Raw genomic sequence first — 15670 nt, forward strand, 5'->3', positions numbered from 1 at the left:
TTTTGGGTTTTGTATAGTTTTTATTGATGTTCAAATTGACTTTTCCTACAAATATATAACCACTTTAAGTAAGTAGACCAATCATATGTTTTTTAGTTTTAATAAAATTAAGCCAAAAAGGAATTATAAGTGTGGCCTCTTTTGGAAATAGAAGTCATTTATTCTCCTTGTATTATCAAAACAACTGTAAGAATGTCATGGCACAAAAAAGAGGAATATAAGATCCCTAATAAATACTAATGTTACAAGAAAATTCCACAAATTAATTATGTTTTTTCCATTTGAAAGATTACCATATGGTCGGGCAATGCAAGTTTTTAAATGCTAATAGAATGAAATATTCAGATACCAATATTTCCTCGCTTTTTCAATAGTGAAGGTACCCAAGGGGTAGCATCCCTTTATAATCTCCTGTTCTATTTCATTGTATCAACTAAGGAGGATAGAGAAACATGGAAACAAAGAGCAAGGGTCGCCAAAATATTGTTATGGAAAAAATGAGCAAGGAAAGTAGTCTCAGGGTTACATTCTCCAAGAGGCGTTGTGGGTTATTCAAGAACGCGAGTGAGCTTAGCACCCTATGTGGTGTAGAGATTGCAATCATCGTCTTCTCTCCTGGGAAAAAAGTTTTCTCATTTGGATATCCGAATGTTGAACAAATCCTTGAAAAGTTCCTCAATGCTCAGGACCCGAGTCCAATGAATTCAACCACCCTTCAACTTGTACAGGCTCTTCGCAAGAGCAGAAGAAAAAAGGGGAGGAGCTCATAAAATTGAAGAAGAAACGACAAGAAATGTTCTCGTGGGAGGCTCTGATTGATGATCTTCGATTTGAACAACTTGATATGTTGAAAACAGGTATGGAGGACCTCAAGAGAAGCATCGCAACACAGGCTCAGAATCTTGTGATGATGGAACACGCACTAGCACTAGATGGGTGTAGCACCAGCACTGGACTTATAATGACACCAAATGGATTTAATCTCGGGCACGGATGTGGACATCCAATTGTGTACCAAAATTAGGGAACCCAACTAGGGGTGTGAGGCATAAAGGAGCTGAATTATAAGAACTTGTCGTAAGTGGTCTTTTGTTAAAACATTTTATATATGTTTGTACAATAAGAAAACCAAGCTATCTATCATGCTTTTTGTCTTGGTTTGTGCTACTCATTTAATCATTTCTTTCTTGATATCATGATGAATAAAAGATTTTAACGTTGTTTTCTCTATTTTGGTTTCATAATATTATCATTTAATTTATTCAGTTGCTAAAAGTTGTTAGTTCTTATACTCTTTATATATTGATGTTTAGTATAAGTGTCACTTTACAGAATGTTAATTTCCTTATTATATATAGAAGAAGAGAAAAGAATGTGCGAGGGGCGGTAGAAATCTTCATCTTTGCGGGGCCACGTAGAAAACCATCTATGTACAATCTTTTGGATATAGATTGGTCATGGTCTCTTGATAGACCCTAGAGTAATATTCGAGTGATAAAACAGTTGAGATTTGTATATAGTCGAATAATTGAAAATCTTAAATGGCTTTAAATTATTTTTCTCGGAACCAGGGGAGAACTTTGTTCTCTGTTTGAGAATGGAATTAGTAAATTTTACATATTAAGTATATATTTTTTGCAACCTTATAATCATAGGATGGTTATTCACTACTGAAAGTTCCTTGGTCAGTGTGTGGGCCGCATCTCGTTGGTAATACAGGTGATTATCTCCTGCCAGAGTCAGAGTGAGAAAGCAGTGCAGTCCTATTTCGTCAAACTAATAAGTCTGTTAGACTAATTTTTTTTGAGTTTGGCATGGAATTCCTTACTTGTAGAGCGTTTTATAAAATACCATTTCTATAGTTATCTTCAAAAAAAACCATATATAAGCTACTACCCACTATAATAAAAAAATTTAGGTAAAGAAAGTATTATCTTCATAGTGTTTTAAATTGATTGCATTTAAGTGGAAATTAGTTCGATGGAGCGAACGAACTTAAGGAAATCGAAGTAAGTTTCGTACTTTATTTATATGGGTTTGTCTAGTGTATGCCCATGGGCACATGCTAAGCACGGAAACTCACAAATTTGATGTGTTTTCATTGGTGTGGTTGGTGTGAATGCAGGGGGGCCATCATTATTAAAGGAGTGTAAGCCAATCAAAATATAGAAAAACTATCAACTTTTGTGCTTAGTGTGTGCCCATGGGCACACACTAGAAAAACCGTATTTATATATATATATACACTTTGATAGTGGTAATATGAACAGAATGCTAGCTAACTTATTAAGTAATATTATATAATTTTTTGAATTAATCATACTTGTAGCCTTGGTGAAAGCGCTATGATAATTAACATATTTTGAGTAAATTTATTTACTTTTATTTTTGGAATTCAGTTTTACTCCATGTGTGACCTTAACCATCACATCAAATTTATCTCATGATCATTCATCCATATATATCATGTGGCACGAATTCGTGGACCAACTCTTGTCTTCTCCCCGCTCCTAACAAATTACAGTCTTCAATTGCTCAATCTACAAATTCCCTATTGTTCTAACTATCTCGAAAGTACAACATGGGTATTATATATATGTTTAGTGAAGTCCAATTAGGGATTTCTAATGAGTTTGAATGATATGAGGTTTTAGTTCATAACAAAAGATTGTTTATTTTTTTCAAATGAGTTGACGAAAAATTAGAGTTGAAGATTGCTTGGTATTCTTATTTTTCAGCAATGAATCTGATATGTAGTTGGGAAATAAAGAAAAAGAAAATCAGTTCATCATTAAAAATTTCATCCTTTAAGCTTCATGCATGTGGTGTACCCATTTTAGGAAGTAAAACAACTTTGACTTTTCTTATTGACCTTGATAGCAATTCAAAGATCGAATATTTGATCGACTCTCAAACACTCGACAACATAATTTATAGATTTTTCTTCTTCCTCCAGACTATTTAATAAGAAAATCATTTACTTTCATTCTATATTGTTTCAAGCTATGTTTACATATTTCTTTTACATGAACTTTATATATTCGTTGTGGTTCCAAGCCATTACTATATTGTTAAAACTATCCCATTAGAGTACCTTCCACTACATATGTGACACTCTTCACATTTGTCGGAACAACAAATCTCAACTTTCTTTTTGTAGAGAGTCGTATATTAAATGACCTTTTGCATGCTAGATAGAAGATATTTCTCATAGACCTCTAATCGTCAACGCCACATATATCTTTTACACATTTATCAATAATGGCCGGCAAGAGATGTGCTAAAATAGAAATTTTTCATATGTAGAAATACATAACAAACCTTTAGACAACTTGATATCTCACATTGTAAAAGGTTATGTGAAAAATTAGGTTATCAAATCTTCTCTCATATCATATAAATTGATGACTTTAGCACTGGACAATAACTATGAAAATTAGTAATGGTGAGGAAAGGTGAGCAACTCTTGCACATAAAGAAAATAATACACTACAACATGTTTGATTTGGTTTAAAGGATTTTCCTATATCAAAAACAATAACCAAACTCTTTACATGTGATAGATTTGATTAAAGGAACCATTAACGATGGTTTAAAGCAGTACCGCTTTCTTTCATGAGCTTTTTATGGTTATATTCGAATCTCTAATTTGACGGATTTTTTGAACAATGCTATGCACAAGTATCCTACACTTGTTCAATATAGGTGATATGGGTCAGAAGTAATATTTAATTATTATTAGATATTAAAAGCCCAAGAACACTAAAGCCCAGTTAAATAGGGCCTGAGGCTCTTAAATATTAATTAATTTCGTAATTAATTAATAGAGGCCCAGTCAGAGGTCCAGTTACAAGTCCAAATTCTATAATACATCTGATTGTAGCAGATAAATATTCAGAAGTTCGGATAAACGTCAACAACAAGAGGATAAGAGCTCTGTCTTATCTCTTGCTTCGAAACCTACTTCGATATAAAGTCTGATACATGGAATCATACTTCCATCCGACTTCTGACTCTGAAGCGTCTATATAAAAGGGCTCTACCCCTCATAACTAGAACTACGTTTTGGACTTGATTCTTCTTCACACAGAGGATACGTAGGCATCTCGCATCGAGACCAGTCCGAAGCACGAATCGCTCACCCCCGTTTTTAGTTCTACAACATTTGGCGCCGTCTGTGGGAAGGAGACAACAACCATGACGAATCCAACCGGACCACGTTCTGAAATTCACGTTCCCCGTAGCAGAACTACCACCGGAACCTCTACTGAGCCCATTCCCGTCACTGCCACTATCCCGCTTGGGACCACTGTTGCTCAAACTACTCTTCCGCTTACTTTTGGCACGTTGCCCCCTATGACCCGAGTAATCGCAACCGTCAGCGACGCCGGCACACATTACTCAACGGTCACTACAACCACCCGTGGAGGCACGAGAGATGACTATGTGCATGTAACTGACTACGACTCTTCAGAATCGGAGCAGGAGCATGATACACCCCCTCGAAGGAGGAGAGATGCTGATCGACACCGTCGACGCCGCCATAGGCAAGAAACTAATGAGCCCCGGGGGCCAATAACTTATGAGGAAAGGATCCGAGCCTATGAAGAGGAAATCGCACGGTTAAAAAGAGACCAGGCAAGGATGCAACCCCCAGAATCTAGGGATGAAAACCCTCGTCAAACCGTGATGAATCAGATTCACTTGTTACCAGCAGGCGATCCCGATAACCCCGTTCCCCCTTTTACGCAAGAAATCATGGGTGCAAAAATTTCCCGAAAGTTCAAGCTCCCAACCATTAAAGCTTACGATGGCACGGGTGATCCCGCTAATCATGTTCGGACCTTCATGAACGCTCTGTTACTTCAGCCCGTCACTGAAGCAATCAAGTGCCGTGCTTTTCCCCAAACCTTGAGTGGGATGGCCCAACATTGGTATAGTCGCCTACCCCCTAATTCTATCTCTTGTTTTGCTGACTTGAGCAGGGCTTTCATAGGGCAATTTGTTGGAAGCAAAACACATGCTAAGAGCTCTGCCTCTCTAATGAATCTGCATCAAGGTAAGAACGAATCACTTCGGGAGTATATGAATCGTTTTACCAAAGAAGCCTTGAAGGTCCCAGACCTTGATCAGAAGGTAGCCATGATTGCACTCCAACAAGGCACCACTGATGAAAATTTTCGCCGATCTTTAGCCAAGAGGGCTCCGGACAATATGAACGATTTACAAGAGAGGGCCGGAAAGTATATAAAGGCGGAGGAAAGTTTGAGAAAATCCCAGAACAATCAGGGGCCGAATACCAACTTCAAGAAACGTGGGAATGACACGGAGTATAATGCTGAGAATAAGTACTCCCGGAAGGAAGATGAGGAAAAATCGCCTGCTAAAAAGAAGGTGGGGCCGAGGTTTACTGAGTATGCCAGGCTTAACGCCCCGAGGAGTCAAATCCTGTTGGAAATTGAGAAGGATGAAAGTGTTAGATGGCCGAAGCCTATAAGGACCGATCCAGAGAAGCGTAACAAAGATTTATATTGTCGATTCCACAAAGACACGGGACATAAGACCGATGATTGCCGGCAGTTGAAGGATGAGATTGAGTTCTTGATCCGAAGAGGAAAGTTATCCAAATTTACCAAAGATGGAGACAAGAATCATCGAGACAATGATAATCGTGGAAGAGACAACGATGACAAGAGAGCTCAGCCTTGAGGGCCTGTTATTAATGTGATCTCCGGAGGGCCTACAGCCGCTGGTACTTCCAATAACTCGAGGAAGGCTTATGCAAGGGAAGTAATGAGTATAGTCGGAGAACCCCCGAAGCGGGCAAAAATTGACTATGCGATGGCATTCGATAACATCGACCTCGAGAAGGTAAAATTTCCCCATGATGACCCCTTAGTAATTACACCATTGATTGGAAACTCGTCCGTAAAGAGAGTGCTCATTGATAATGGAGCCTCGGTGGATATTTTGTTCTATGATGCCTATGAAAAGATGGGATACTCCGATACTCAACTGACACTCTCGGATATGCCTATATATGGCTTCAACAATGTGGAAACCAAGATTGAAGGCATGATCCAACTACCTGTAACTATGGGTACCGAACCTAGGCAAGCCACATGTATGATAAATTTCTTGGTTGTCAAAGCCTCGTCTACCTATAATGCCATCCTTGGAAGGACTGGGATACACGCTTTTAAGGCAATCCCGTCCACTTACCACATGAATATTAAATTCCCAACTAGGAACGGAATTGGAGAAGAATTAGGAGATCAGAAAATGGCCCGAAGCTGTTATATTGGGGCATTAAGATCTGGAGGAGCTGGGGGGCAAGTATTACCTATAGAGGACCTTGATGTCCGAGAAGAAGAGGAAAGGAGAGGCAAGCCTGCCGAAGATTTGGTTCCAATCCATTTGTATACCGAAGAACCTGAAAAGGTCACTTATGTTGGAGCATTACTCCAGGAAGATTTGAAACAAGAGCTTGTGAGGTTCTTAAGGAACAACCGTGATGTTTTCGCTTGGACAGCGGCTGATATGCCAGGTATCGATCCTTCATTCATGACCCATAAGTTGAATGTAAACCCCGAGAGGAAACCTATTAAGCAGAAGAAAAGGAACTTCGCCCCTGAAAGGCAGGAAGCCATTAAAAAGGAGGTCGATAAGTTGTTGGAAGCAGGTTTTATCGAAGAGATACAATTTCCAGAATGGTTGGCCAACCCTGTTATGGTCAAGAAAGCTAATGGGAAGTGGAGGATGTGCGTGGACTTCACTGATCTAAATGACGCTTGCCCGAAGGATTGTTTTCCTCTTCCAAGGATTGATACACTGATAGATGCCACTGCTGGCCATGAGATGCTGAGTTTCATGGATGGCTTCAGCGGATATAATCAGATCCGGATGGACAAGGACGATGTACCCAAGGTATCGTTTATCACTGACTTTGGTGTATTTTGTTATTTGGTTATGGCCTTTGGACTTAAGAATGCAGGAGCAACATACCAACGCCTTGCAAACAAGATGTTTAAGCATCTGATTGGTAAGACTATGGAGGTATATGTAGACGATATGTTGGTGAAAAGCTTGAACAAAGCGGATCACCTTGAACACCTTGGAGAGGCCTTTGAAGTCCTGAGGACGCATAAGATGATGTTAAACCCAGCTAAGTGTGCCTTTGGGGTCGGTTCTGGGAAGTTCCTGGGTCTAATGGTCTCAAAGCGTGGCATTGAAGCCAACCCCGACAAGATAAAAGCTATCCTAGATATGGAACCCCCAAGGAGTGTAAGGGATGTTCAGAAACTGACAAGAAGAATTGCAGCCTTGGGAAGGTTTGTATCCAAGTTAGGAGACAAGTGCTTGCCTTTCTTCCAAGCATTAAAGAAGGTTAAGAACTTTGAATGGACGGATGAGAGCCAAGTGGCCTTCGAACATCTAAAGAAATATATGGCAGAGCCACCACTCTTATCAAAACCCGTAGAGGGCGAAACCCTGTATGTATACTTAGCTGTCTCGGAACAAGCGCTAAGTGCCGTCTTGGTTCGGGAGGAATCCAAAGTCCAGAAACCAGTATACTATGTGAGCAAGGTTCTGCATGGAGCGGAGCTCAATTACTCAGTGATAGAAAAGTTTGCTTTGGCCATGATTACGGCCTCGAGGAAGTTGAGACCTTACTTTCAGTCTCATAAGATAGAAGTCTTGACAGACCAACCTCTCCGAAATGTTATACATAGCCCTAAGGCTAGTGGAAGATTGATCAAATGGGCAATTGAGCTTGGAGAATTTGATATCCTATATAAGCCTCGAACGGCGATTAAAGCTCAGGCCTTAGCTGACTTCCTAGTTGAATGCACCATTAGCAACCAGGAAGTCGGGGGGCAAGGAGACAAGGTAGAAGAACCTACTAAGGAAGAAAAACCTAAAGAATATTGGCTACTATTTTTTGACGGGGCTTCAAAAGCAAAAGGTAGTGGTGCAGGACTTGTGCTCCAAAGCCCTGATGGCTTTACAGTGGAATACGCTATTAAGCTAGACTTTCCGACCACTAATAACGAAGCAGAGTATGAAGCATTAATAGCTGGACTTGGTCTAGCTAGAACCTTGAGGGTAAAAAATTTGAAAGTCTGTGGTGACTCAAAGCTTGTAGTCTTCCAAGTGAATGGTGAGTTTGAAGCCCGTGAGGAGACTATGCTGAAATACCTAAGGATTGTAAAGACCCAGATGGCACTATTCGAAGAATGCTCGGTAGAATATGTGCCCAGGGAGGAGAACACCAAGGCTGATGCCTTATCACAATTTGCATCCTCCGACGATGAGGTATGCTCATGAAGCGTTTATTATCAGGTTTTGAGAACCCCAAGCATTGAAGCAAAGTTAGTTGCCCCCATTGACACAGGGGCCACTTGGATGGATGAGATTAAGTTGTACTTACAAAGCGGTCATCTACCGCCTAATGCTGATGAAGCGCGGAAGTTACAGGTGAGGGCCCTTAAGTATGTACTCATTGAGGGGGTCTTATATAGAAAATCGTTTGTGATCCCTTATTTGAGATGTTTGAGGCCGGATGAGGCTCGAGAAGCCCTTAGAGAAGTTCATGAAGGGGTATGTGGCCAACACCTCGGTGGAAGAGCATTAGCTCATAAAGTAACTCGCCTTGGATTCTATTGGCCAGATATGCTAAAGCACGCTCAAGACTATGTGAAAAGGTGTGATCGTTGTCAAAGGTTTGCACCCGTTGTACGACAGCCACCTGAGATGCTAACGTCTATTAATACTCCTATCCCCTTTGCAATGTGGGGGATGGATATTCTTGGACCGTTTCCACTTGCTAGTGCGCAGAGAAAGTTTCTATTGGTTGCGATTGATTATTTCACTAAGTGGATTGAAGCCAAGCCGTTGGCCAAGATAACCACCAAGCAAGTTGCACAATTTGTGTGGGAGAACATTATCTGCAGGTACGGAATACCTCGAGTCATGGTTACAGACAATGGGACTCAGTTTAATAATGCTGAGTTTAGAAGTTATTGTGAGGATTACTCGATTGAGTTACGCTTCACTTCAGTTGCCCATCCTCAAGCTAATGGACAAGCTGAGGTGGCCAATAGGATAATCCTTGATGGACTGAAGAAAAGAGTTGAGAAAGCCCAGGGAACATGGGCCGATGAGATACTCCCTATACTATGGGCGTATCGAACAACTTGTAAGGTTTCAACTGGGGCAACACCCTTTCAGCTGGCTTATGGAGCCGAGGCAGTGGTGCCACTTGAAATCACTCATACATCCTCCAGGGTCCAGCAGTATGAGCCAGAAGCCAACGAAGAAGGTATGAGACTTGCGCTTGATATGATTGATGAGATTCGTGACGAAGCTCATGCTAAGATTGTGGAAAACCAGAAACGAGCTTCCTATTACTATAACCTACGGGTTAAGGAGCGATACTTCCGGGAAGGAGATCTGGTACTTAGAAAAATTGAAGCTTCTGGAGTGGGTCCCAAAGGCAAGATGGCTCCAAATTGGGAAGGCCCCTACCAAATTAAGACTGTTACAGGCCATGGCTCATACAAGCTTCAAACCTTGGAAGGAGTTGAAGTTCCCAGAAGTTGGCATGCGACCAACTTGAAGATATATTATATTTAATGCTTATCTTATGATAGTAAAATTTAGTAGTTATCGCAAGAATAAGGTCATGTCGACCACTGCCATGTAGTTGAATTCAAGTTTAGTTTATCTCTTTTACTATGATATTAATGAAAGTCCCGAGGATTTTTAGCCTTGATTTTGTTAAAGTGTTATGGGCCTATGCTTACCTTCGAATAAAACATCCTGAAAAAGGATAAAGGCTTGAAGCTGAGAAAAGATATTAAGTAAATTCCAAATATGACTGTTAAAAGTCAACGACCCTGATGGGCTATCCCAATCATAAAAAAATGATTACGAGAATCCAAGTTGTAAGCCCAACCTAATCGTTGGAAGATGATTTGGAGTTTTAAAATTCTAAGTAAAAATAACTTTGAATTAGTCCCGATTCATGAAAGTTAAAGTCCCGTGACTATTTCGAGATTTGAATTAACAGATCTTACTAGAGACAATCTAAAAATATCCTAAGTAAAGAATATTAAAGGCACGAATTGCAAAATACGAAACAAAAGCAACTTAAATAAATAAGTTAATAAAGTTAACCCCGATGGGTGCAAGTTCCAGAATTTAAATAGTTACAAGGGTTGAGCCACGCAGGGCATAAAAACTATCTAAGGAAGATCGTCGTCAAAAACGTCGTCCCCTTCCCCGGCATCCGCCACCTTTTCTGGGATCTCTCCCTCCTTTCCAGGTTCCTCCACCACGTCCTCGGCCATTGGGGAATGGACTTCATCCTGGAGGTTTCTATCCTGGGAATCGAGGGGGTGAGAGTCCCCGAGCACCTCCTCCTCCTCGAGGTCAACCGGTGAAGCAGAAGTTTTCCCCGGGATAGGAGGGACGGGGAACTTCTCTAATGAAACCCCTTCTATCTTGGAGCTTAACTCCTCGATAATCGACTCCCAGCACATGGTAAAAGTCTCCGGGAAACTAGCGTCGTACTCCGCCGACAGGAGATCGTCGAACTCTTTGGACTTTTTATAGTCCTCGATCGCCTCCGCGCGTGTGCGCGCCAACTCCGCCTCCAGAGAGCGGACCTTCTCTTGCTCAGCCACCAGCTCAGCCTCCACCCTTCTGAACTGCTCAAAATTAGCAGTTGAGGAATCGAAGTAGCGATCGCGGTCGCGTTCCGCGATCGCTTTCTCCGCCCTCACCGCCTTCAGGTTATGAACAGCGGCTTGCAGATAGGTGTTAACCTGCGAAACAAAAGGGACTATTAAAAAGAAAGACCTTAAGTTTGAAAACAATAAGGAACAAAAAATACTGCTAAGTAAGAATTTCGAAAACTTACGGTGGCCACAGCTTGGGCCCCCAGCATTTCGATCTGGAGGTCTTCCGAGGACTCGACCACATGGGCCCTGTCCCGCGGAGTGACTACATTCTTGGACCACTCTGTGGCGGCCCGAGAATCACCGACCACAGTGTCCTTGTTCAGAAGGCCCCACTGGACCACGTAAGGACTTGAATCCTCATCTATGGCAGTGGGCCTTGGGCTTAAGAAAGCCGGAACCTTCTCCACGGCCCCAGGGACTCCATCCTTCCTGACCCGCTTGGAGTGGGGAATCACTGTCGCAACGGCCTTTTCTGCGGCCGCCTCCCGCTTCTTAAATATGCTTCCTAAAGCGACTTGGGCTGCGAATAAAAAAAAAACACACAAAGAGTTAGAAGCCCATTTTATAAGGATAAGAGAAATTTGGCAAATACACAAGTAAACAGGGCATACCCTCAGGGCCTAAATCGCTAAGCCCATGCAATTGGAGGGAGGCCTCTGAGATAAGCAACGAGCAATGATGGAGATTGTCTCCTGTCAAAACCCTGATGGCAGCCTCTTCCTCGACCCCCAACTTAAGGGACCGCATCGTTCCGTCCTCGGCCTGGCTAAAATTCGAGTAAAAATAATCGGCCCAATTGGCCCCTTCCAGGTGTAAATAAAACCATTGTTTCTTCCAATTTGGAAGAGAATCGGGGGCCGAGTCAAAAACAAAGATACTGCGGCCCAAAGTCCTGTATTGGATCTTGACCCAGCCTTCGTCGTTTGGGGCATTCACAAACTTAAAAAGGTATCGAAATACAGCCACACTGGGCTCTAAATTGTGCTTTCTGCACTGGACCAAAAAACAATATATAAACCTCCAGCCATTGGGCTGGAGTTGGGTTGGGCATACCCGGGCTTCAGCTAAAAGCCTATAAACGAACATTGGGGGAGGCAATCTAAATCCAGCATAAAAAGTCTCCTTGTAAATCCTAATTGTCCCGGGCTTTGGGTAACAAGCCCGGTCATTTGGGCCCGGAAGCTCGGCCCTATAAGGGTGTTCAATTCCAAAGAGCTTGCTCATAACATCAATATCTTTCTGGGTAAGCTTAGAAGGGTAGTTGTAAGCATCTAAGTGGAGCAAGTTGGGGAACGCTTGGCCAAACTCACTTAATAAATCTCTAAGTGAAAATACACTTGCATGGACAAGAGATTTTTTACCTCGGTTTGCGCGCGAGCGCGCGGCCTGAGGCTCAGATAGTTGAGATTGCTGGGATGATGAGGAATCCGCCATTGATGTTCTTCGTAAGGAGGTTTGAAACCCAGAAAGTGAATGAAAGAGATGAAGATTCGTCGGAAACTGGAAAAACGTTTGAAGATTGCCCGGATTCTGCAAAAATCTTGAAGATCGCCGGAAAGGTCGCCTTGAAAATCGCCGAGAAGCTAGAGAAAACTAAAAAGCTAGAGAGTGTTTGAAAGTGTTTAAGCTCTTGAACTTGTGAAGTGTTTTGAGTGAAATGAGAAATGAACTCTCAGTCACTCAATTTATAGAAACCCACAGCCGGTTCCCTTACCGGTAAACCCTAAAATGAACTGGCTACAGCCCGTAAAATGGGCCTTGGGCCGGTCATCCAGCCATGTCAGAGGTGGGAAGCCCGTAAATTTAAAAATTGAATCCATTCTAGAAGGATCTCAAGAATTCTGGGGGACACTCGGAAAATTAAAAGAAAAATGAGCTATATAGGCCTGACAAGTATAGACTAAGGCCCACAACCTATAACGGTAATATGCACCTAAGACAATTATAGGAAGGTATATTACTCATAAACACGTCTCCTTGGCGGGTGTACCCACGCCAAGGAAGCAATCACAAATCAAGCCTGTGAAGGCCTTAAAGACAACCACGCCCAGGAAGCATATTTCCTAGGCGTGGTACAAGACTATGTCTCCTTGGCGGGTGTACCCACGCCAAGGAAGCAATCACAAATCAAGCCTGTGAAGGCCTTAAAGACAACCACGCCCAGGAAGCATATTTCCTAGGCGTGGTACAACACTATGTCTCCTTGGCGGGTGTACCCACGCCAAGGAAGCAATCACAAATCAAGCCTGTGAAGGCCTTAAAGACAATCACGCCCAGGAAGCATATTTCCTAGGCGTGGTACAACACTATGTCTCCTTGGCGGGTGTACCCACGCCAAGGAAGCAATACTTGAAGAAAGCATCGTCAAACCACGCCAAGGAAGCACTTTTCCTTGGCGTGCTACCAAATTATGTCTCTTGGGCGTGTGCACCAACGCCTAGAAGACATTTCACTCTAGAAAAGGCATGACCGATCCTGGGAGCCTGCCTCCTACGCGTGGCAGCTAAAATGCCTCCTTGGCGTGTGTAGTCACGCCAAGGAGACTGAACACGTCGAACAACACTCAGCAACGCCCAGGAGACGAGTCTCCTAGGCGTGGCTCACTGGATGCCTCCTTGGCGGGGGTACCCGCGCCTAGGAAGCATCTCCTTGAGAGGGATGAGTTTTTATTAAAGGATTATTTAATTCTTTATAAAAATACCCAAAAAAATCCAAAAATATGGAAAAATACAAGAAAAATCATAAAATTGAAATTTTAATTTCAAATATATTTTTTGAAAATTATTTAAAGGCTCGAAAAATTCTAGAAAATTGGAATTTAATCATAAAAATTCCAATTAATTTGAATTTAGCCCTGAAAAAATACGAAAGTGCTCGAAAGTACCATTACAAACGTAATTTTGAAGAATACTTGTTGTACCAATAAAAAGACTCGTAGTATCATGAAAACGACTCGAAAAGTCAAAAGAAAGACTCATGTCTTCCGATACTCCAATCAAAAATGAAGTACGATCCCGAAGGATACGAAACAGAGCTATCTTTACTATACAGTCAATTCGAATCATCTCTCGAATTGTTTCAAAGTAGTCAAGATCGGTGAGATCCTTGCGCTATTTATGGAACTTCAGACCTTGGACGATGGGAATTTGCAGAAGTTAGCTTTCTCGCATGATATATGAATGAGGGGCTCAGAAAGCCGACGAGGACTCAGCAACTTTTGAAAAGTTTTTACAAAATTTGTCGAAAGTTGGGGGGCAAATGATATGGGTCAGAAGTAATATTTAATTATTATTAGATATTAAAAGCCCAAGAACACTAAAGCCCAGTTAAATAGGGCCTGAGGCTCTTAAATATTAATTAATTTCGTAATTAATTAATAGAGGCCCAGTCAGAGGTCCAGTTACAACTCCAAATTCTATAATACATCTGATTGTAGCAGATAAATATTCAGAAGTTCGGATAAACGTCAACAACAAGAGGATAAGAGCTCTGTCTTATCTCTTGCTTCGAAACCTACTTCGATATAAAGTCTGATACATGGAATCATACTTCCATCCGACTTCTGACTCTGAAGCGTCTATATAAAGGGCTCTACCCCTCATAACTAGAACTACGTTTTGGACTTGATTCTTCTTCACACAGAGGATACGTAGGCATCTCGCATCGAGACCAGTCCGAAGCACGAATCGCTCACCCCCGTTTTTAGTTCTACAACAATAGGTAACTTGAATAATTTAAATTGAATCATATCATGGCTTCTGATCATGCATCACACAAACTCAATGTTGCCTTACATTTTATTACACTACATGACACGAATCATCAAAGTAGTGGCACCTTGTCACAAAATTCTTTATTCTACATAGAAAACTCAAGCAAACTCAAGGCAGGTTGCCAAATAATTCTTTAACTACGTAGATAAGTCAAGAAAACACAAAGAATCATGTAGTGTCTTGTTTCATGCATATCAAACCATCAAACCACTTCAATAGATTTTTACAACTGAGGATCTTGAGAAAACTATGTGAGACAAGTTGTTTTCTTTTATATTCTACTTCACCATTTCATTTTTTATTTGTTAAAATAGAAAGGTTTTTAGAAGTACTACACTCCAAAAAACCCTTTTACGCACATATTCATGAGATGGATCTGAGTAAAATAAATAATAATATTATTATATTAGATAAATTATGTTGCCCACACCCTTGATACTATCTTAAAAGAAATTTTCATGATTTTACACATAAAGTCATGTCATTAGTAGTTTTACCCATCCTTCTAACTTCTCAAAAAAAAATTGATAGTAACCTCGTATCCGGTAAAAATTATTAATATACATATCACAACCATATGATTCGAGACATTTCAAATTTTCATGAGTAAGAATAGAATAAATTTTTGAACTAGCACAATTAGAAATTGTGTCCATCAATAAAATAATTACGAATAGATCAACATAACATGTGTACACTCTAATTAATTTGTTTTACATATATAAAAAACCTATCTATATTTTCAAAAAGGAAAAAAACCTTTATGATGGCTAATTAATTAATTAATATAAATATATTAATTTGCCTCCACTTCAATATCCTTTCCAAAAACTCAACTTCCTCACTCCCCTTAGAATACTTTTCAAAATCATGTATATTTTGATCTGAGATTCCAAAAAATTCTGGTAGCCACATGAACATGACAAATATATAAGCCAAAGTAGAGCATCTATTTTTTTATCTTTATAATGTGCATTTGAAATGATATAAAAGGTTATATAGCAGACTAAAAGTCTAGTTTTGGCAAGTTATTTACTATGATATTTTTTTTCCTTTTTGTCGTCTTTTTAACAATCTGAATGACTTTCTAAATCCTTGCATCAATGAAGTGGTTAAGTTTTTTATATCAATTAAGTTTTTTTGCATGTAGGC

At 40.7% G+C, this 15670-nt stretch overlaps 1 protein-coding gene across 1 annotated transcript; it reads left to right on the top strand.

Moving 5' to 3' along the window:
• Positions 1-452: 452 nt before the first annotated feature.
• LOC135148483 (uncharacterized) lies at positions 453-1024 on the top strand. Its single transcript, XM_064083720.1, has 2 exons — positions 453-564; positions 687-1024. Exons 1-2 carry the CDS (start codon positions 453-455, stop codon positions 1022-1024), a joined length of 450 nt encoding a protein of 149 aa, XP_063939790.1.
• The last annotated feature ends 14646 nt before the right edge of the window (positions 1025-15670 follow it).

Source organism: Daucus carota, chromosome 8 (genome assembly GCF_001625215.2).
Source record: "Daucus carota subsp. sativus chromosome 8, DH1 v3.0, whole genome shotgun sequence".
NCBI classification, from domain to species: Eukaryota; Viridiplantae; Streptophyta; class Magnoliopsida; order Apiales; family Apiaceae; genus Daucus; species Daucus carota.

What these genes read in the sequence shown, in the direction of transcription:
- LOC135148483 (XM_064083720.1), top strand. Translation starts at nt 453, where the DNA reads ATGGAAACAAAGAGCAAGGGTCGCCAAAATATTGTTATGGAAAAAATG. An exon ending in TGGGTTATTCAAGAACGCGA is followed by an intron (nt 565 to 686) that starts GTGAGCTTAGCA and finishes CTCAATGCTCAG; the next exon opens with GACCCGAGTCCAATGAATTC.